Source organism: Liolophura sinensis, chromosome 1, assembly GCF_032854445.1.
Source record: "Liolophura sinensis isolate JHLJ2023 chromosome 1, CUHK_Ljap_v2, whole genome shotgun sequence".
NCBI lineage: Eukaryota > Metazoa > Mollusca > Polyplacophora > Chitonida > Chitonidae > Liolophura > Liolophura sinensis.
This window is the reverse complement of record NC_088295.1, coordinates 43,605,588-43,629,127: the sequence shown is the minus strand read 5'-3', so window position 1 is coordinate 43,629,127 and position 23,540 is coordinate 43,605,588. Positions and strand designations below refer to the sequence as shown.

Sequence of the window (23,540 nt, the reverse complement as noted above, 5' to 3'; positions counted from 1 at the left end):
AGCATGAAACCTTTACCATGGCAACTGGCTACCAAAATACTGGGTTTTGGCTCACTGGGGAAAAAAAGTAGACCAGGGCCGATACGGCCTTCTTCCCCAAAATACACCTACATTAACGGTCGTGGCATTGTTCCTAATGGTTGATGTGATTGCTGGGCCCCAAAAAGCCCCTACAGGAATACTATAAGAGAATGACTTACTTGCTATAAGACAAAACTAAGGATAACACATTTATTCAGCACACATTTCCCTTATCACCCTGATATAAACAAAAATATATAACTGTGGCCTGTTGTTATTATTACCTGGGTATCAGACTAGGGCTATTCTATGCCTGTGTTTACAAGGACCTGTTTCTTGAGGTGGGGGGTGGGGGGATCAATTCTCTCTCTATACATCAGAAATAGAACAACTCTATCCCCTGGGGAATCTCCTTGCCTAGAGTTTGGCCAGGAATACACGTAACTGGACCCCAGAAGTGATAAGAGCCTGGATTGCCATTTTACACCCTCTTAAGAGCCAACCGCAAGCCCTTCAAAATTTCTCCCCACTCTTTAATACACCGTCTATGCATACATTTTTATTTTAAGACAGTAGCTGTCTAAACCAGTGAAAATTTGAGTGCTAGAACTCATCCACAAACATTAACAATTATACTGTTTGCTTGTAATTACACACTGATAAATACATGTAGTAACATATACCCTTCCTGAAGGTTGCAATGCTATAGACTGATCAATGCATATTTCAGTATCAGTTCCAGATCATCTATGTAGACATTACTGAATCCTTAACCATTATACTGTGTGCTTGTGGGTATACAATTATGTTAAATACAATAGCCATATATTTCAATGCTGAAGGTTGCAATGTCACAGACACATATTTCTAAACCAGTCACAATCCATCTTTAGACAACTTATCATTTATTTGATCTAAAAATTTATCCATGACTATCTGGCTATAAAAGTTACTCATTTTGCCTGATTTCAACCTAAAAATTCATCCATGACTATAAAAGTTACTCATTTTGCCTGATTTCAACCTAAAAATTCATCCATGACTATCTGGCTATAAAAGTTACTCATTTTGCCTGATTTCAACCTAAAAATTTATCCATGACTATAAAAGTTACTCATTTTGCCTGATTTTAACCTGAAAATTTATCCATGACTATAAAAGTTACTCATTTTGCCTGATTTTAACCTAAAAATTCATCATGACTATAAAAGTTACTCATTTTGCCTGACTTTGAGAGTTCTACTAGCTGACATTGGAAAGATGTTTCACAGTGTGTTTGGAATGTAAGACTATATGCGACTGGGAAAATTGTAAGTTTCACCCAAAAATAATTATCCTTAGACGTTATATAGTGTACCTTTATATTATCTATATTAAATATAATTCCTCCCTGATAGCAGCATGGTACAGGCTGATGTTCTACACTGGTTAAAGTTCATTCTATGAAATTACACATATATACCCTTTCTGAGAGTGGTATTATTTGATTGGTGTTTTACACCGTACTCAAAAATATTTTACTTATACCACAGCAGCCAGCATTGTGCTGGTAGAAAGACGGGCAGAGCCCAGGGAAACCTCATGACCAACTACAGGTTGCTAGCAGACCTTCCCATGTACAACCGCAGAGGAAACCAGCATGATGCATATTTTTTACATCAGTTAAAGTTCATCCTCAGATGTCATATCACCCTTACCATAAAAAGATTAATATACGCACCTTGTATCTTGCACGGTTAAACATGAGCAGAAAATAACTGTTTATCCCCACGGGGTAAGTTTGTGAATAATTGTAATGGTAATCATTTCTTGGATTAGGATGTGGTTTTACCATACAGTGTTGTAACGGTCATGTTTGTATTGACAGAAACCAGCATAATATTGTTTTAGGTGCTCAGGATATGACATCAGTTTACATAACATGTCTACCATATTTTGAAATACTCTCTAAATACATGAAAAAAAAAAATAAATAAAAATGTGGAAAACAGTATTATGACTGTGCCGATATTGTAAAAAGTTAGCAAGCAAGAGCCATAATGAATGATTGCAAGCAAAAGATGTATGAAATGATTGCAAATTAAAGCTGTAAGGAAGGGTTGCAAGTCGAAGCTGTAAGGAAGGGTTGCAAGCAAAAGCTATACTGAAAAATCAGAAATAATGAAGAGCTAGCTATAAAGAAGGTCTGAAAGCAAAAGTTATAAGATGCGATTGCCAAAAAGGGTTCATTGCAAGAAAGGATATTGCAAAAGACAGTAAGAGCATTTTAAAAGGTTTGCAAGTAAGAGTTATAAGGAATGATTGCAAGCACCAGATGTATGGAAGAGTTGCAAGTTAAAGCTGTGAGGAAGGGTTGCAAGTTAAAGCTGTGAGGAAGAGTTGCAAGCAAGAGCTGTATAGACGAATTGCAAGAGCTGTACAGAAGGTTTTAAAGTAAGAACTTTAAGATGAGATTGCAGAGGAGGGTTAATTGTAAGAAAAAATACCGTGAAAGACAATCATAAGGCAACAAAAACTGATGTTTTATTATTATTCCAGAAGTTCTATTCGTGGCAACAATGTTTTCAACACCCAATCTTGCTTACAGTTCACATTTCCCCTATATCACAGGATTTTCAACTTAAACTATGATTTTATACCCTGCTGAGACATTGATTAAAAACATCTTCCACCTTATAACCCACAAATTAATTTGGTGTGGCCTATTAAAGGAAGGATTGCAAAGGAGTCCGACAAAAAGGATTGTTGAAAAAAAGGGGGGAGCTAAAGAGAGATTGTAAGGGATGGCTTAAGGAATTGGATGAGTGTGCTGAGGGTGCAACCTCAATGGCCAATCTCGAAATACACCTTATTAGCCGGATGAGGCAGTGAGCACGATGAGAGTACTTGTGGGCTTATTAGCGAGAGTTAACTTCAAAGTGACCTGTACAAGTGGGTGCTAAGTAAGCTATACAGCTACAAGAGTTTTAATGCAATAAAGGTGAGCTGTGAGAGTACATTGCAAACTGAGGCATAGGGATGCATATCAAATAAAGGTGTTAGAGTACACTGCAAAGGTGTGCTACAAGAGATAATAGAGACAGTTGGTTACAAAGTTTAGTCATATGAGCTGAGTGTAAATGTGAGCTGTAAGAATGAGTTTGAAGAGCACATTGTGAAAGACAGTGGAGGTACGATATTAAGTAAAAGGGGTTAGTGAGTGTAAACTGCAATATGATGAGGCTGAGATTACCAAATTACAAAACAAGTCACAGCTTGTGTAGTTCTAATACAGTCATAGTGCTGTCTATTATCTTCACAATTTACCATGCACTGCAAGTCAAAATCTTTCCTAGCTCCCACCACCAACACTAATACACCTGTTTCCTCCGTCTCCCCAGTTCTGTCCCTTTTTACCCACCTATAATGGATGAGACTCTTATATACACATGTATAACCTTGGCGATCATCTTACTCAGCTCAGACACACATCTGTTTAAGTTAAGAGGACATTCACGTAATCAGCAGTGTGAAGTAAAGATGATGAGAAAAAGAGAAAGCGTAAACATTTTGAGTGAGACTGTTGCCTAAACCATGAATACATCATTTGTTTGTGTAGAAGCTTTTAACACTTTTTACCGTAACTAGTCCAAACAATATAATCATGATTTACTGCAGGAACTTTCATGTACAGAGAGGAGAAAAACAGTAAATCAAAAAAGGAAGGAAAAAAAAAGTACAAAGAAAGAAGTAGTTTTCCAAATGATTAATGATAAAGTTGTTCTTTGAGAAACAATCAAAAGGAATGTTAACCGTTAAGACATGTGTTTTCAAACCGAGATTACCAGGGGCAAATTGAAGGAGATACTTGGTACAAAACAAAATCAAATTTCTATATTATTAGGATTATCTTTATGTAAAAGATGCCCAAATTTATTTCTCCACAACCACTTCAAAAAGAATCTTAGATTCTACATAAACTGATCACGAAATTTCATAAAATTTATGAAAATCTACATTCGTAAGCAAATTCATAATAAATATGATAGTTACCACTTACATGTAGGCTTGATTTACATTACTGATTTAACTTTAAGAAGAAGTCAATATTCCTTGTACTGGACAAAGACACATGCTATAAAAATATACACAGGAGAAGAAATTAAACCATACTAAACCATATGAAAGTTTGATGGAAACATTTTTCATTAGTCAAAAACATTATTTTCTGTTAAACTGCAGAGCTTGGGTACAGCCAAAGTGTTTTATGAGCATGCATATGTTGAAAAGTGTGAAGAACTAAATCACCAATGTTCTGGATCAGATGCTGAAGGTGGGGTGAAATTTTACAAAATCCCCCTTTGTTAATGCACTTGACATATGTGTATTCGCATAAGGTCTGACTGCTGAGGCGACAAATATATGTTTGTGAGAGCCAGTTTTCTTGTATCAGACAAAACATCAGAGCTTATTAATGTAGCCCTTTCATACATAAACATGAATATGGTACACAAATGCAATATTGGGAGTAAAGTAAGTGCAAAGAGCATGATGTATGACATGTTTTTGTGAAAATGGCATCCATATGGATGGTCCATATCTTGTATAATCCACTTATCATGGAATACAAGACAACCCAAATTTTTGTTTTCATGCAAATGTTTTTTCAGTGAGTGCCATTCACCGAATTGCAGTTGGTGAGGGGAAGTTTATATGAACTTTGGGATAAGGTTGTATACATCATGAATTCTTGGGTTATGATACCTGCCAAGACATGGGGAGCTGTAACATGTAAAACTTATGTACAGTTACTAGTGAAGATAACGACTGATGAACAAAATTATCAGCTGCCAGATTTGAACTCTCAACATCCTAAGTTTACGTAATGATCATAAGAATGTAGATATGACCTTGATGAGTTTCTCAAAATACCACTACTGAAAGTCAACATGACCAGACAGGATCTTGAAAATCCTATCTGAAATTGCCTTTACTTATTTAAGACTTCTTCCACAGAGTTAAATACAATGATAGATTTCTAAGGCTGGCTCCAACGATCATGTGTTAGGAGCCGTGTTTGGAGCTGTTTTAGGAGCAATGACATAATGTTTTTCCAAGGTACGGGCTTCTGTTCGCTTTTACTCATGTTATGTGTACTTCGAAAGATGCAATCGCATCACTTAAGATTGCATTTTTCTTTCATTTTATTATTTATTTTTTTATTTGATTGGTGCTTAATGCCACACTGAAGAATTTTGGACTTAAATGATGGTGATCAGTTTTATGGGTCGAGGGAACCAGAGTGCCTCGCATAAACCACCAACCTTCTGGTAAGTTAACAACACTTTCCTACTTATTTATTTGATAATTGTCTTACAACATACTCAAGAATATTTCACTTATATGACCGCAGCCAGTATTATGGTGGGAGGAAAGCGGGCAGAGCCCAGGGGAAAATCTACGACCATTGACCAGGTGGCTGGCAGATCTTCGCACGGCCCAAGAGGAAACCAGCACAAGTTGAACTTGAACTCACAGCGATCGCAATGGCGAGAGGCTTCTACTTACCCCTTTGGCCATGGAAGCCCCACACATTTTCCTACATGTGACATACACTTACACATATGCAAAACATAGTGGTGAAAGACAAGTGGTCTGTAACGAATATAATACTGCACAAACGACCACAATGGTGCTCAAAAACGTTTACTGTCACCAAGGTCCCACAATCAGCAAGAGAATGTTTTACTTTCATGAGGAAAAAGACTTCTGCTCTGCTGTATTCAAATCGTCTGAGCGTACTTATAGATCACATTAACTATGAATCTGTTCCAATATACAACTGGTTTACAGTAGGAAAAAACCCTGTGATCTCATCAGACCCAACATATACAGGGTGCACATTTATCATTCATTTGTGTGACATGGCTGGCCCAGGCATAAAAAAAAATGTCTCATGCGACAAAAAATATGCAGAACATGAAAAAGTGTCTGGTTAATTTTTTCGCCAAGGAAATGCATTAAATACATAACAACTGGTTATTTCCACTTCATTTGAACGGTGGTGTTGATCAAGAAAACAACGAAATGTTGACTTTTTCTTCTATTAATGTACCATACTTACAGTACAACACTTTCCACGTAACATTTAACAAATGGCATTTCACAGACGTTAGCAGATTCCTGCTACTAGTTCCTGCTACTTGTTCCAAGTATGTATACATTTGTGCTTGGGGTTTAACGTCGTACTTAACAATTTTTCAGTCGAGAAGTCATTAGGTGTGTATACATATGCTGTGTGTCTTCTCGTGGAATGGCGAGTCCATGCTGCTAAATGCACCAAGCTAATCAGTCCTGTTCCCTTGCTCTTACGTCTCAGTGCTAAGCGCCAAGTGAGACAGCAACAAGTACCAGTTTTAAAGTCCTTGGGATGACTCAACTCTGGTTTGATCCCGGGTCTCCCGACCTTGAGGCAGACCCTTCAACCATTAGGCTACCAAAGGGGTCACATTGATCATCACGTGTATTGAATTTTAGGGTACTTTGGCAGGCCAGGAATAATGAATATGAATAAGGTAGTGACTGGGATGGGCAACATTGAGATGAATTCGTGCAAAATGGCTGACCAGCTAAATATGGATAAACAGTTTTCAATGTTTTTAGCCATTCACCTAACAAATACTTTACCGTAGTGTTTTCTTCACCTTCAAGATGTGTATTGACAAAAATAAATGTTTGCACAAACAAATAGTTATGATTATAATTTGTGCCACTTATATCATAAGGAATCCATAACTATTTCTTTATCGGGTGATAACTGAGGTTTCTGTGCCTTTTATCGCGTCCATCTGTTGATAAGACCACTGAATCACCTAGGATGTGTGTGAAAACCCCAGGTAGAGCTGTGCAAGTGCTTGTACAGGCGATCAGACTCCTCATCAACACCCATCATTCACACTTGCGAGAACCCAGGAATCCAAGGTTAAACGCTTCACCTGGCTGGAATGCCTAAATAAACGGCTCTGCCACAATGATGGATGGGATCTCGGCAGACTATAACACCCAGCGTCTGCTACACGCATCAGCATTTCTCCTTCTCCCTCTCTATTGTCTTCCAGTCACGGGCAGGCTAGGTGGGAAGATCAGGTATGGGGGAGGTGAATGCTAGTGTTAGTAGAAGGGGGGGGGGGAGTAGTTGAGAAAAACAGCTTAAGATTTGGTAGCAAGGTTATTAAAGAGGTCCTTCATCTGGGGGAGAGACATGAATGCAAAACTTAAGATCAATGCATAAAGCAATAAAATATTTACTCCTACACTGATACTAATAAAAACTAGATTCCAGATGTCTGTACTAACCCTCTTCCATTCATCAACATCTCCAAAAATAAAAGAAAGAGAACTAATAAAACCTTGAAAAAATTGACAGGACATCATGTTGGTTAGTTTGGCTTGATATATATTGTTTCCTGAGCCATTCTTAATGTGAACTGACTGCACTACAGGTACATCCTGTTTGATTGGAGAAATATATCAATCAGAAGAGAATGCAACTGGAAATATTCATATATGGTTAGAACAGGGCAATGTAGAATCCAATGTTCTTAAAGACTATAGTTGAAGAAGTTCTAAACAACACAAATGAAACCAATCTCTAGGTTAGTCTTAATGTTTTGTGATTTGACGAATATTTCATTTTTATTTATGCCCTCAATTTAACATTAGAGTTGTCAATTATTTAAAGTCCTGTGTAAGTACACGTATGCACGTACACCTATATACATACAACAAGTAGATGCTGATGTTTTCCCTACTCTTGTTGCTTTTTCATATTACTCTGTCATCACACCATTCTTATCATTCATCCCTCACCAGTGTTAATGGGGTTGATTAATGCCCACTAAAACACCCAGTTTCGCGTCACAGTACATGAAGATTTTAGGTAATGGAGGCAGCGGTTTTGTTCCATGTTACATGAAGGGTGTTTTATATGCATTTTTTCAGACCCTTTGTTTTCTGCCCCCTCATGCATTGTAGTCAGTCTTGTGGATCATCATGGTATTCCATTTGACATACTTATTCTATTGGATAATTGTTTTTGACAGATACTCAGTAGTTCTCATCGCTGCATAAGCTTTTTTCTGCCCCACTCAGGTCATCTTGTGCTGAGAACAAAACCATTTGGAATAAAGCATTCTACATGTCGCCAACCACTCATCCCAACTTCTTCCCAGCTTAAGTAACCCATGTTACATACATTCAAAATCTGTGTACATGAAAATCCATTATTACACTATGAACCTGAATGGGGGTACAGTGTAGCCTTCTACAGCGCGCCGCTTTGGGGACAGGATTCTGAGCGCTTTATCGCACTAACTCGCACTATAATGAAATGACCTTGGGATCTAGTGTATAGGGCAACAATATATAGGGCTGCAGTCTGTCTTACAAGTCTGGATTTTGACATCAAAAGAAATTTTATCGATGCAAAATGTGTTTTTTGCCAAAGGCTTTCTTATTGTTAGTTCACTATAAATGCATGAGATTCTTTGTCACCTAAGGATTCAACTAGTATTCTATGGTACACAAGTTTTCATGTAGAGAACACAAGCATCTCAGCACCGTCTTTCAAGTCAAATCCCACAAAGCTAGCCTTGTATCTTGTAATCACAGGCCTGAGCTGATCTGAACTCCACAAGCTGAATTCAAGTAACGTAGTTTCATCCACTTTATTCTTAAACAAAAATAGCTACAACGCAATGGGTATCCAATTCATCCATGTCTGCTCGTATCAGAAGTAACTCCTGGAACTTAGATGCCTCAGACTCCAAATGGCGCACTGCAGACGACTGTCAACCTGATCACGTGACAGCGTTATATCTACTGAACAACAAAAAAATCTAGCTAAACCAATGTATTAAATGAAGGAAAGACAAAAAAAAATTAAGAAACCACTTCTAACATTTCATCTCAACTCTCACATGTCAGCATGTCAGTAAGCCAAATCTCACTCTCTGCATTTTAACACCTTGCTTTATAGCCATTCAATAATCTGATTCAAAGTTAAGTAATAAGCATTTACTGAAAGTGTACAAATATCAATCCCTGGAGACAATGAACAAAATGTGTTTCCTGCTGAGGAAGCCACATGCACATTGATGCAATGCTGCAACAACATCATGTGCATTTGGAATCAAACTCACTCCCCAGGAAATGTGACCAGTGACAGCCTCTTCCGTTATTCACAGAAAAATCCATTTCTTTTTGCTCATACTCACGTAACACTCAAAAGCTTTAGACTAAAATATCAAATAATGCTTGGGTCACATACCAACAGTAGGAAATAAACCAAATGATGTTGCGTTATTTATGTGTCTTGGTGAAAAATCTTTCGTCTTTTGCAGTTTTAGCTGTTCTCGCCACTAAGTACAGCAGATTTTCGGGGGACAAGATTTGGGTCTCCTTATATCCAATTGGGCGCTATTCTGAGGTGTCTTATAGCAAAGCTATTTATCAAAATAATAACCCGAATACTGCCATTAAGCGTAAGCTTCAACAAGTTCAGATGAGAGGCAAGATGTATCGTAAGTTTCATCGTAAGTGGCACAGAAGCTTGAGTGGAGATTGATGCAATTGGCTAAAATAGAGCTTGTCTGTAGGAGATCGATGCATGCAAAACTTTAGCTCAATACATGAAGTACATGTACTTAAGTCATGAATTTGGTAACTTACCGTAATTAATATGCACACAGAGCATCAGCGGCGAGACTTCTCCCTGGTGCATTTATGCTTTATTTGCAGGTCAAAAACTTCAGGTCAATATATGCAGTGCTTTCTGAGATACAGCCCCTAACATATACTTTACACACAACACTGTAAGCTGTGAATTTGTACTTTACAGTGCACTGCAATTAATCAGCATGTAGTGAATCAACAACGGACCCCCCCCCCCAACCTCCCCTCCTCTTGTGTTATTGTGCTCTACATGTGTGCAAAACCTGAACTCAATACATGCAGTACTACAGCACATTTACCTTCATTAACAATTCTTTAACTGTATGCACACACTCTGAATAATGAATACTCAAATAATGAATATCTTCATGTAACCTTTTTTTTAAGTAATGGTCCAGTAACTGGACAGTTTTAGAGGTGCCTGTGCTAGCTGACAAACCCTTTGGTGAGAGACAGGTCATACAGTCAACTGTCATAATAATTAATTATCTTCTAGGTTTCATTTTTAATTCTTACAGATAATAAGATGTTGTCTGCTAAGCATAAATTCTAACAAACACATCCACCATTTCTACTACAACTTTTGAAATTCAAGTCCACTTTGTCCCTGAATTCCCATTATGTTAAAATGATGATACAACTATCAGTGCATTAATCAGAAAACATCACTTGTATTTTGTTTATGGGAGACCTGACTCTGAAAATCAACCTTTTCATCTTGTTTGACCTCCATATTTTATGATTTTTAATTTGTTTAAATTGTGTCTATCTCTGAGTACATCACGATAACGCTATGCAAGAATGATATTCATCAGATGTCCAACAAAGTCTGGAAAACAGACAACTGATGAAAGGAAAGTAGTTTACAGCTCCAAGCTACCTGTCTTCATGGTGATATATATATTTCATGTCAACAAGGAATTCTGAATCCACTCACAATTTATATCTGTGCGTGTAACTTTTGTAATACTGAGACAGGGGAGATAAATCTTCTGCGTGCTCTTCCTCAGCCAGCCTACAGTATCAGCACAAAGACCACCAGCCACAGCATTTTGAAATTTTACAAATAGCATAAATAATCAGATCAACAATACAAAACCTTTCCATGTGTTTTGGGGAATCTTTAAAAAAACATCCAGTCACAGTTCATCACAATCACAACCTAACAATATTTATCTTCTTAATGTTTTTGTCCTTTTTTTTTTTTTTAGACTGAACATCTTCTATTCTCCAAATGGAAATATGGAATATTTCTAACTAGAATTTCTAGGTTCATTATTTTCTATTTCTTACCCACACCAATTATTAATCTTTATTTATTTGATTACAGTCTACTGCTGTACTAAAGAATTTATACTCTGAGGGATATAGGCAGAGGAGCCAACATGGTAAACCACCGACCTTTGACAGGGTATTGATAAACATTCCCTCTGTCTAAAATACAGACACCTGTCTAAAATACAGACACCTGTCACTGACTATTCCTTGTCCCCCCCACCACCCCACCCAAAAAGGCCCTCAGAACAGTGAATGCTGGTGAATCTACAAATTCCTTGTCCATGTTAACATACATTAGCTAACAGTTAAAATAATATCCAAATCAACAGAATAAGTCAAAGCTGGTTGGTTAGAAAAGGCCATGAATTGCCAAGACAGTTTAGACTGGTAGGAGAACTTTGTTAGTATCTCAGAGATCCACAGCAATTTACCATAGCTCTGTTCGAGAGTTTAACACAGTGATAAATAAGAGCAGTGCGATGTTTACTTGATCTGATCCTCACTATAAACAATGAGAGATTCTCTGACTTCTGACATCATACAGACCTATGTGGCAATCGCATACTTACACTCACATATATACATATGTCTACATTAGCACAAGCCAATTCCTCAACCTTTTAACATCTAATGGATGTAAGAGATATGCTTGACATAAGCACCCCTAAAATAACCTAAGCATACATGTAGGTTCAATGACAATTAAGAAAACATAAAACATAAATAAGGCATTCAGCCAAGCAGACTGTCTAAATTGCAGCAGTTATCTGATACCGAAAGCCATTAGAAAATATTATAATATAAATCTCTTTATTTATACGACGAAATAGACAACACTGGGTGAGACACGGGAAGTCAGGGTATGAAAAGGTGGTTTAAATATAAGTTGATAAATACTGCTCATGCTGATAAGGTTAAAAATCTTGTGGGTGGGTAGGTAAGGATAGATATAAACCTTATACATGCATGAAACTCAGGTGTTGCATTTTCCAAAACTCTGACAACAAAATACACCTGCAATGTGATGGAAGTCAACTGTTTCTTTGTTTTATTGCTTTTTGCTTTGTGCGGGGATGAAGATGTACATAAAAAGATTCATCAAAACATTCATCACATGATTCATCAAATGATCATACTACACATTATTAATCAAAATGTCAAAGCTCCATGCAATGAGAACAGCTTTCTTGCGATCTTCAAAAGTTTCTGAATTTGTGTCAGTGAGTGAGTGCTAAGGGTTTAACGTTGTACTCAGCAATTTTCCATGAATGTGTATCCCCTCCATTACTTAATATCATGATTTGAGAGGACTGACCTCAACATGTCAAAGCTGTACGATACAAAAACATGTTTCCTTTAATTCATATCACCAGGTATTCATGAATTATAAAAACCATAAGACCATTAAGATCACCTTCTTTCTGACTTATCTGACAACGTTGCTGGCAACGCTGTCATTGATTGCAAAAAGCATACATGTTTATATAATAAGATATAACTTCTTTCACATTATTTTTTGTTTATATATACACATTAGAATTTTAAAAATGATTGTGGTTTTCAAATTTTAACGGAGGTTTAGTTCTTTTAACGGGTTTTAAACACGTCTTTTCTATTTATTTGCTTTATATGTTCACATTCTCTTCTTTAAGACCCTATACTGATTCATAGTTTAAAACATGTTCTCTCCACAATATGGCTGAAAAATTGCCAATGTGGCGTAAAGCCATAATCATTCATTCATTCTTCTACTTCAAAATAATGTTCCTTCTGTTTATGGTTAAAACAAAAAGATAAGTTAAGATTCCAAGCAACATTGCCCTGTTAATGGAGTACATCTTCTTGGGTTTCATTCCTGTTTTTATTATCTTTATGCCCTCCTCCTAGCAGGAAAAAGAATTTTATTCTGACTGCAAAACAAAAAATTTAACTGATGTGGCCTGAACTAATAAGAATGACGCAGATCTCTAGGCTCAACCATGTTCTTGACACAATATGACTGAACTATTCCTAACGTGGCATTAACATATCATCATCCCTTCACTCCGGGTACTCGTCAAAATTTCACATTCATCTTTTGCAGAATTTGTCACGCTTATATCAACAAATAATTCACTGACATCCCTAAATCGTGCAATAAGAAACAAATTAAACCTGCATGCTACCACTTTAAGGATCAAATTTTTAAGAGAGTGATACAAGAAAACTATCTTTTAATACCTCACTACTAAGAAACCAACCTACCTTAATTGCTGAAAACTTAATCCCGCGTCACAGGTCATCAAATCTTGGTGTGCTATATACATTGGTGCATGGATGAACACACAACGTGTACACACACAACGTGTTAAAAACAATCTGAGAGAGCTAGTCACAGAATAGAGTAGTCCTATAGAGGTGACAGGAGATGTAATCAGAGCCTAAAATAAACACCCTTAAGAACCTCTTGAAGAGTGTACAGTTCAATGGTTGCTATAATCACTAGAGGCTAGAGCAGTACTAATGCACTCTGATTTGTCGGATTATCGCTAACAAGCCACTGATGCTACTACCCTATAACCAAGCTATTCACTGCAAGTGGGAGGCGCTTATATTAGATATCCATGGCATATATAGTGGTGTATATATATTTATATATATGTGTATGTATATATAGTCCACCAGATGACAGACAAATTAAGCAGACTAGGCCATAAAAACTTGTGAGTTTTTATTATAATGGGCTTATCTTACATCTTATTTATTCACCGGATAATGTCGTAAACATATACACCTCTAAGACAAAAAAGACTTTTCCTGTGAAATAATTTTTGAAAGAAAAAAATTCATTTAGCTCAATTTGTATTCAGGAACATATCTCAGCACCTCCAAAATATAATCTTTGTTTCAGATAATTTGCATGAGAAGATTAGGGAAAATAATTATTAATTAACAGCTTGACTGCATGATCCGTTTAACAGATTGGACTAGGCCTTTGAGCCAGGCATTTGGCAATGACCATAATAATCCGCTTGCTGCTGACAGATGAGATGCGCATACCAAAACTGACTATGCAAATCACACTCACACACCTTGTCAATGAAGACACCTATAGCTGTAAATAGACACAGTCCTGTGATGACGGGTTAACGCTGGCTGTATAACTGTCACACTGGCACTATCAGAGATATTTTTGTTAACATGCATGCTTAATATCACTCGTCTTATTGACTGTAATTAAATTTTCTTATAAGATTAAGCTGGTATGTGCCTTAATATAAATGCACCAATCATTCTAGTTTAATTAATGGTAATAAGCTGAAAAGACAGACATACATTTTGATCCATTTATCACAGAAAAGCTATGGCATTAAGACTATATTTACATTATATGTGAAGTCCTGTAAAACTTTAATTTGTACAAGAATTCAGTTTAATACCTATGATGCTGACTGTACCTGTATGTATATATAATTTTATATATTAATAAAAATAACTACCTTATTTGTTTTAAAATTCAGGGCACTGGGTCTGCTAATTTTAGCCAATATACACGGTGGAGCAAAAGTCTGGACCCATGAGCAATTATGGTTTATGCTAACAAACCAAGAACATTACAAGCACTAAAAGACCATAAGAGGGAATAACTCTATGCCTCGAAATGTGCAAACATCATGTGTCTCCGGAGTAAGAAAGTGTTTGGAGGAAGGTGGAAGTCAGTTCGAACACTTGTAAACTGTAAATTGTTATATAGTAAACTGCCTATGGGTCCAGACTTTTGCGCCACCATGTATATGCAATTCTATTAGGAATAGTGAGCTTCTCACATGGCTAGGCCCTCTAGCTGAACAACATACTCAAATCTTTACTTTACTAAAAGGCTGGTAAAGAAAAGCAATATTTTACTTTCAACACTACTAATATCTGTCCCAAATTTTAGAAGAATTAGAGTACTTTGAGTACATCTGCCTGAGTCTCAATATTTCAGTATTTAATATCACCCCATCAAACTTATCAAATGTCCACATAGTGGCCAAATAAAGGGATTGTTTTGAAGCATATGTTCAGTTCAACTACAGCTTTAATATAGCTGAATTTGTATCAGTGCTAACACCCTCCATGCAGCAAAGATTTCCGATTCAAAACAATATTATGTTCAAGGGATGAAAATAAAACAATGATATATGAATAAATATGCTGACACACAAAACAGGTTAAAGAATAACAGTGCAATGTAGTTAACTGAAACCATCAGTTTCTGCTGCACACGTTCCAATATAAAAATATGCAGTTGGACTTTTGAAGGGGGAACAACTCCTGTCGACTTTCAAGATTTACTTAAATTTCAGCTGAAGTCTATACACAAACTGCTTTTCATTGGGTTCGTAATTCACCTTAGCGTTTGATTCTTATTACTTTGCATGTACTGTTAGATCCAAGACTTCAAATAAGCACACTATGGGTTAAACAGGTGAAATATAAAGAGTGTTGCATATAACTTTTATAAGCACCTTAAAATCTTAAATGTTAAATTATTACACTTTACACACAAGAATGTATCAACAACATTAAAAATAAGAAATTCAATGACTTTTCAAGGACTTTCAATTATTCAATTTTAACTACTTGTTAAACAACAAACATATCACGAAATAGGTAAAGTTAAATGCAATAGAAATATATTCCAATGTAGTTTGTAGCAGAAATACATGCCAGTTGCTAGCTCACTCGTTAAGCACTCGTCTGATCTGAGCGAGCGAGTGATGCAGTTAGCACCACGGATATTCTGACCAAACACAGGCTCCATGTTAATGTGGCAGAAAGTGTCACTTGTTCTTTAAAAGGGATACAGAACTGACACTGACTGGCTGACATTAAAAATAAGATTTACTGGGATAAATATCATACAACCTTGGTCACACTTAAATATATGTGCTATACGAAAAGTTAAGCTTAGGCTAAGCTTAGCCTAAAACTTGCTTATCTCTTGCTACAACCAGTCTGTGACGAATCTATATCCCTTTAAATGTTCAACCGACTGCAAAGCATAATGTTCTCTTGACTAATTTCACACGTAACCAATTTATGACAAGTTGGACAACGAAGACCTTAGCAGTCTTGCTGGAACAATTTCAATATGAAATTTCATAACCAAGTACTTATACCTCACAGCGTGATTCTTGGTTTCCACTGGTCAATACACGGTCATATGATATTCCACAAAATATGATGTACAACGATAACACATGCTCAAGTAAGTAACATCACACTCACACAATAATATCTCACATTCAAGAGGCAATATCCAATGATCTATTCAGCGTTAATTCTACTGCAGTAATTCTAGGTAACCCTTTGCCTGCTATCTTACGCCTGCATGTTTGTAAACTAAAACAACTGGGCAATTTTCTAGCTCCACATAATAGATGTACAAAAGCTGTAATTTAAAGCACCAACTGCCTAGGGGTACTGCTTTGTCAGTCTGATAAAACATAAAGTACAATGCTGTGGAATGTGATATCAGGAATTATCAGATATCAACAAGTGATGTCCACCTGACAATTCCTGATATCCCATCCAACGCTTAATCACACTCTCTGTATAAGGTCTCACCTTTGTTTCATATAAACATGGATGAAGCTTTGGATAAATTCAGCGCTTGGTGCTGTGCTCATTGAAGCCCTCAGCTACAAGTACTGAGTGTTGACAGTACTCCTCCCCTCCCCCCCACCCCCCCGCCCCCCGGCTCTCTCACTAGCCATCCATTAAAACCAACCATTCATGTTTAAAGCAACATGTTGGCTGAATTGTTAAACTGCTCTGTACATTAAAGTTCACCACACAGAAGAGAAATCAGTTCTGGAGCATACACATGTACGTAGCTTGACATTATCTACCTATCAGTATACATATACATCACCTATAACACAATTAATTTCTAAAAAAAAAAAAAACAACAAAAAAGAAGCTATTCTTAAGGTCTGGAATTATTAACATTAAAAGTTTTCAACAAATGGGTGCCAGGGTTCGGTGCCAGGGTTCATGGCCAGATAGGATCAGAAATATGGTACTAAGAAATTAGGAGTCCTTGGGGCATTGTATAGATCAGGGCAACCAGCATGAGTCTGCACCAGCAGCAGCGCTGATAACTGTCACAGACACTTTGGGAGCAATCATTCTGCTAATTTTGTTTACTTCACATGCACTCTCCTCCACTCAGTTTCAACAGATGTAGTTTGTGGTTAATGCGAGAATGAATAATACAGCCTGAAAATGTCCAAGGCTTAAAGGCTGCAAGCTCCGCATTACTTCGTATCTAAATAGTGCCCAATTTTCAGTGCACCTGCTAACAGCAACAAGGCAAAAAGTTTGCATTTCACATCACTCTCATTACATCTTACTGACTTTTGCTTATACATATACCAGGTAACATATGAAAATGTAGATTGTATTTGACCAATTTTTGCTGTGAGTTTTTCGCATAATTCCAAAACTGGGTACAGGGATCATGTCAGTATGGATTTGGGTTTACATTTTCCATTTGCATCTGTCAAATGCAATAAGAAAACCACTTGGTTCGATTTACTCACTCTGTTCATTTTCTGTTGTGATCAGACAGAACATAACCAGCATATTCCATGGGAAAAAAAGCTTTATTTCCGATTAGACCATTAAAGCAGTCAATATTTGAAAATTTTTAACATTGCATTGAAATTCTGCATTTCATCTAAAGTTAAGCATTTTTTCTCTGCTCGGTTTCCTCCCACCATAATGCTGGCCACCATCGTATAAGTGAAATATTCTTCAGTACAGCGTAATACACCAATCAAATAAATAAATAAAATCAAATTAAATGTTTGCGTCAAAACTATCATTTTAAGGCCATGATGACCTTCGATAAGGTATTTTTACAGACCCAACTTTATGTGAAATACAGTAGTAGTCTGTCAGTTCATCTCACATTATGTAATGACATGACCCGATTAAAACCAAGAACATGAACATGTATGCGACTTCTCCTGTCACAGGACACCATTGGTTATCATGATAAACCCCATTTATGAACTTTAATGGATCATACCTGGAAAACTATTAAGTTTTTGAATTATTTTCTGCAGCATCTCCCAATGATAGTTTTTGTAGTTTTAAATGGGACATCTCATAAAGTTAAACATCAGTGGGCGTGTCAGAGATATATTGAGGTTTCAATTTTTTTTTTTAATTTTAAGATATATATGGAAATATAAATATACTCTGACAGCTTCCCTCTTAAACTAACAACGGACAATACCACTGTCTACACAAATATATAGCCATTGATTATGCCGTATAAAGCACTTATGTCAAGCCAGGCGGGGTGTATTGAATGGTTTTAATATAAAGACGTAGTGCATGTTTACTAGGAACTCATAGTTGCCATGCTCACTATTATATGAGTAGAGAAGCATCACATTTCAGTCAATTCCATCACGTTGTACAAGTAGTATATACCATACGTCAAATTTCCCTGCACGCCCTACACAATTTTTTTGTTAACTTTGCTAAATTGGTTTGAATAGTATGATAAACCCACATATACCATATCTTAATTCATATCTTTACCCAGCATAAAGGGAGCCACTATTTCTATGAATCTTTTTATAACATGATAAAGCTGTTAAAAGTTGTGTAATCATCTCTCTTCATGTTACACCCACACTTCATCCAATGAAAATTTCCGCCCAAATGTCTATACATACGACTAGTAGTGACCAACATTACCTGCACACCACAAATTCAATAATTTTACTTAAGGCATGATCCGTCCACAACCTTCAAGCCTGAAAATTTTGAAGTCCAGATGTGCGACTGTAATTCTTTAACCTTTTTGTATGATTGCAAGGTGTTTATTCAGGCATATTCCGAAGCCTATATTCTGTACTGACTGATAAAATTATACTTTTTGTGAAACCCTGAAATTGGCCAATCCAACCAATGTAGTTTTAACCTTAGGAAGTCCATGCAATAATCTACTTGCTCTAGGATAGATTATTTGTCATGTGTACTGTCAATTAATGTTCAAATGTTTTAGTTAGGGCTGCAAACAAACCAAAAACGATGATCAATAACTGTATGGTGCGAAATGGTCTACACATCAGAGAAGTGACAGCTACACAAGGAAGTCGTGACAATTTGAACTGCCTTTCAGTGCATAAAATCTTTTAGCTGCTAACACCACCGACAGAAATGCTGCTTTGAAGTAGTTTTTAATTACGGTTCATAATTACTATATCGTGCAGGTCAACTAAATCCACTGACAGGTCCCAAATGAAAAAATTGAGTTTTTGAGCCATATGAGCGAAATAAATATGGAGTTTTTTAAGATTGTCTGCTCCCCACCCTCTTAAACAAATGTGATCACTAGGCCATCTTCCTGTCTGTATAATGTACATCAAAGAATGTTATAACATTAAATCAGATCACTGTTGAGGTCAACAATAATTAACCTCAGTACTCTACCAGTAAATGTATCTCATTATGTTAATTGGGTCAGGCTTTATATTGGGTAGATCTGCCAAAGACAGGGCACTCTAAAGCCTTGTTATGTATGGAGAAGGTCAAATTGAACGTTTCACACACAGATTAATTAATTAATTTACTTTGGGTCCTCAGTGGCTCAAGGCAGTTAAATACTGGTTCACATGAAGCTGAAAGCTCAAATCCAGTTTGTGCTGATTTGGTAAGGGCAAAAATCAGGAAGTTTGTGAGGAACCTACCAAGGATCGCTATTTTTTTACTCCAGGCAATCTGATTTCCTCTACCCATAAATCTGGCCACTGTCAAATAAGTGAAAAATGATTGAATATGGCGTTAAGCCACCAATCAAATAAATAAATCGCTGGTGGTTTCCTTACACCATAATGCTGTTATTCTTGAGTACAACGTTAAACACCAATCAAATAAATAAATAAATAAATAATTAAATAAATAAATCATGCATGTTCATTTATTTGGAGTCTATAGTGCTGAACTAAAGAATACTGCACCTTCAGGAAAGTAGCCAGGTTTAAGGATAGAGAAAAGAACTTTCTGTGGAAACCATTAACATTTGCTTAGGTATCAAACAAACAGACTTTTATTCTGTCACCTTGAATTTCCCTGAAAGTCAGTCTTTTTGTTACTGGGGATTACACTTTATGGATATTGCACAGTTTCTACAAATGAGAAACTGGGCGAGATTAAATCCAGGTTTCGAACCGTCAACCTCAGAATCCAGTATCTCCAGCAATCCCAGAAGGTTTGTGAAACCAAGGCATGTATGTGTCCTCAAATAAGTTTTGTCACAACTTCAGACCTGTTTTTCAAAGTCATGTATCAGGGTCAATTCTTCATTTTGACCTCAAGCTATAGATCTGATATAAGGGGAAGTGTTTCGCAAGGTTGAAACTTGCAATTAATTATTTTTCGCTACTACTAAGAGCACACATAAGGTGACCATGATGCTTTTAAAGGTATGACAATGAATAATCAACTTAAAAAAAGTAAATTTCTATATATATAGTGAAATAACAAAACACCAGTTATAAACCATAATGTATTAAAATTGGAAGATTCAACAAGTGACACCATAAAAATCACAGATTGCAGCAGGATTTTGGGTGTTAGTATTAAGAAACAGTACCATTTAGCCTAATTCCTCAACCTTCTCAGCCATCAATTTGGAACATTCTGATAGAACAGTGGGATGTAGGGAAGTCATTTGCACAGTTCTATGCAGTCTGCATGTTTAGTGACACTAACAAATCATGTTTAGCATCATTTTCATAATAATTGCGTGTATAAATTTCTCTGAAAAAGTGCTTAAGAGGCGGAAGATGTATTAAATTGATTGTGGTAAGGATAGACGCCACTATTGACATTAATGCAGTCATTTCTTGATGCGAACATGCATGTTATTTGACAACAGTATCTAGCAGTGCGAACACCTTTCTTCCGTTATCTGTTTTATCATTATCATTTATTATCATTATTTCATTTTAAGTGTAATTTTTCCAGGTCTTTTCATTTTTCCTCATCTGTCCAGACCCGATCACAAATTCATGCATTCCCACGACATTACATGTGATAGCATGAATCAGATTTGACTGATGGCATACAAAATGCTGAAGAGTTCAAGACACTCCTCGTAAATACATACACCTCACACAAAAAAGATGATTTAATTTACAGGTTAAAAGACCTGGAGACCATCCTCATAAATGCTAAGTGTATGCTTGTTCACAGATCAGGCCTACTTGCCGTAAGATATCTTAATCTGCCCTAGGTATTAAGTGCAGTGTCAGAGTTGCCCTCTTAACTGGTGTTTTCGCCAGGTATACATTTCGTAGACTGTTCAAGGGTTGTGCTAGAACAGGATTGGCAGTGTGGGCCACATTACACAAACTGGCAGGGGTAATACGATATCAGGTAGCCAGCAGACAGCACCGTATCTACAGTTAAAAAACTGCTTCCAACATAAAGAAAAAGGCTCAGAAACAAACACTAGGTCAAGACATTGTCCAGGCTTGGAGGGGAGGGGTTGGGGGGTAGCCCAGCTGTCAAACCTAACTACTATGCTGAACAGCATGTACACAGAGGACAAAATAGAAAGAGTCTGAAAAAATAATAATTCAAGCCGTGTCTGCCATAAAGTAAAATCTGACCAGACGTATATTCCCTGAGATTATCAAAAAAATTTTGAGCAAGCTAAATACACAACTTTTTAATTCCGTGTCAGTTTGTGTAGTGTATCAGGTGAAAACACGATTTCCTTGTCTGAAACCGTTGTCTACCTCATGACAAGTAAACATATCCAAATCCATACTGGTGCATAAATATTATCACTACTTGCTTGCCTCTCCCATAATACCAGTAGCTGTGCATGCAAAAGAAGGGTTTTTTTTTTCACCATTCTCCACAATTACACCTGGTTGGATTTGATCAGTAAAAGCCGGAAAGTAGAAGTGAGGAGCAAATGATTTATCTTATATTCAGCCTATAGAGAGCTAAAGGGGGATATTCATGCAAGAGAAATCACTACCTAACAAAACTGAATATCCTGTAAATGTTAAATGTTACATTTACATATTTATCAACTTATAAAAAAAAAATGTGATTACTTTTCTATTTAAACATTTTACAAGGACTATAATTCAGTTTGGGTATTTGTGTAAGTTCCTACATCCTTTTAACCATCAAAACCAATACAGCCTTAGAGTTACATAAGGTGCAAAATTGTTACATAAATGTGACAACAAAATATTTACACACTTGCAATACCACCCTACTACAATTGTATATACTGGTACTGACAACATTAAAGAAAATAGTTACACGAATTATTCATTTATATATTCAGAAGCTTTATTTTAAAATATAATGTATACACTATATACCAAATCTGTCATACAGACTTTCTAACTCTAGTGTTTTCAAACCCAAAGTGGTTATGTTTGTGACCTTGCTGGTATTTGAACCAACAACATTTCAGATTGCAGCGTTCATGCATTTCTACAAGTAGACCTTAGGAGAATTTATGTTAGCTCAGTTGAAAACTGCCAGAACATTTTTACCTTGTTCCATGCATATGTATTGAAACACAGGCCTGTTAATTACAATGCAAATGCATAACACACAACAAAGTTAAATGTCAGCCAAACTACTTACGATTTCAGTTGAACCATCATCCATGGAGGCCAAGATAATAAAGTCTTTATGATGAGAGGAGGAGTTTCTTCTCTGCTGGAATTTTCTCCAGTTTTTCTGCAATAGTTGATGAAGGCTGCCATGTCTCTCTGCTAATGGAGGAGGGATGAAAATGCTCTCTGGACCAACCACAGAACTTGACCTATTTCTTCTTGCATGGGGTGTAGTCTTAACTGGTGGGGACATCAGCGGAATCGCAGCGTCAAATGACCAGCGCCTACCCTGACGACCTGGCACAGGTGCTGCCATGTCCACCATCTAGTCCTAAACGCTTCACAACATGAAGAACCTCTGAAACACCGAGCACTGTGAAAACATGTGAAAAGTATGAACAACTTCCTTATTACACATAATCATACACATTACACGTTGCAGTATTGATATGTTAAGAGCCTTAAAAGCTTCCTAGTTGCTTCTGTTACTTTGTCCTGTATGAGTCAACTTAGTTGCATATATTGCACATTTCAAGTGTTAAATACTTTTATATGATAATTATCATATATTCGTTCTTATGGATATATATATATATATATATATATATATATATATATGTTCTTACCCTATACGTTTAAAGGTCCAGTTATTCAAAGCAGTTATTTGGTGCATAGGGCCTTCTTTCAGGCCCTATGAACCAAACAGCCCTTTTATCAGTCACAAGGTAATGCACATTTCATCAGGTTAATGGATACATGGTTCTATGCTGTACAATGGCGGAAGCAGAACCATTATGGCCATTTTCATAAAATAAAAGTTAAATAAACATAAATAAATGAATTACCTATTTAATGGCGGACAACAAAATGAAGGCTCACGCACACACGTGCACT

The 23,540-nt window shown here is 36.6% G+C and overlaps 1 protein-coding gene across 1 annotated transcript in view; it reads right to left on the bottom strand.

Moving 5' to 3' along the window:
* The window catches only part of LOC135468912 (myosin-M heavy chain-like), a 76,021-nt gene extending 52,904 nt beyond the window's left edge, over positions 1 to 23,117 (bottom strand). Inside the window, exon 1 of the mRNA XM_064747389.1 lies at positions 22,675 to 23,117. Coding sequence (XP_064603459.1) covers positions 22,675 to 22,971 — 297 coding nt within the window. The 5' untranslated portion in view covers positions 22,972 to 23,117. The remainder of the gene's footprint in view (positions 1 to 22,674) is intronic.
* Positions 23,118 to 23,540: the final 423 nt, after the last annotated feature.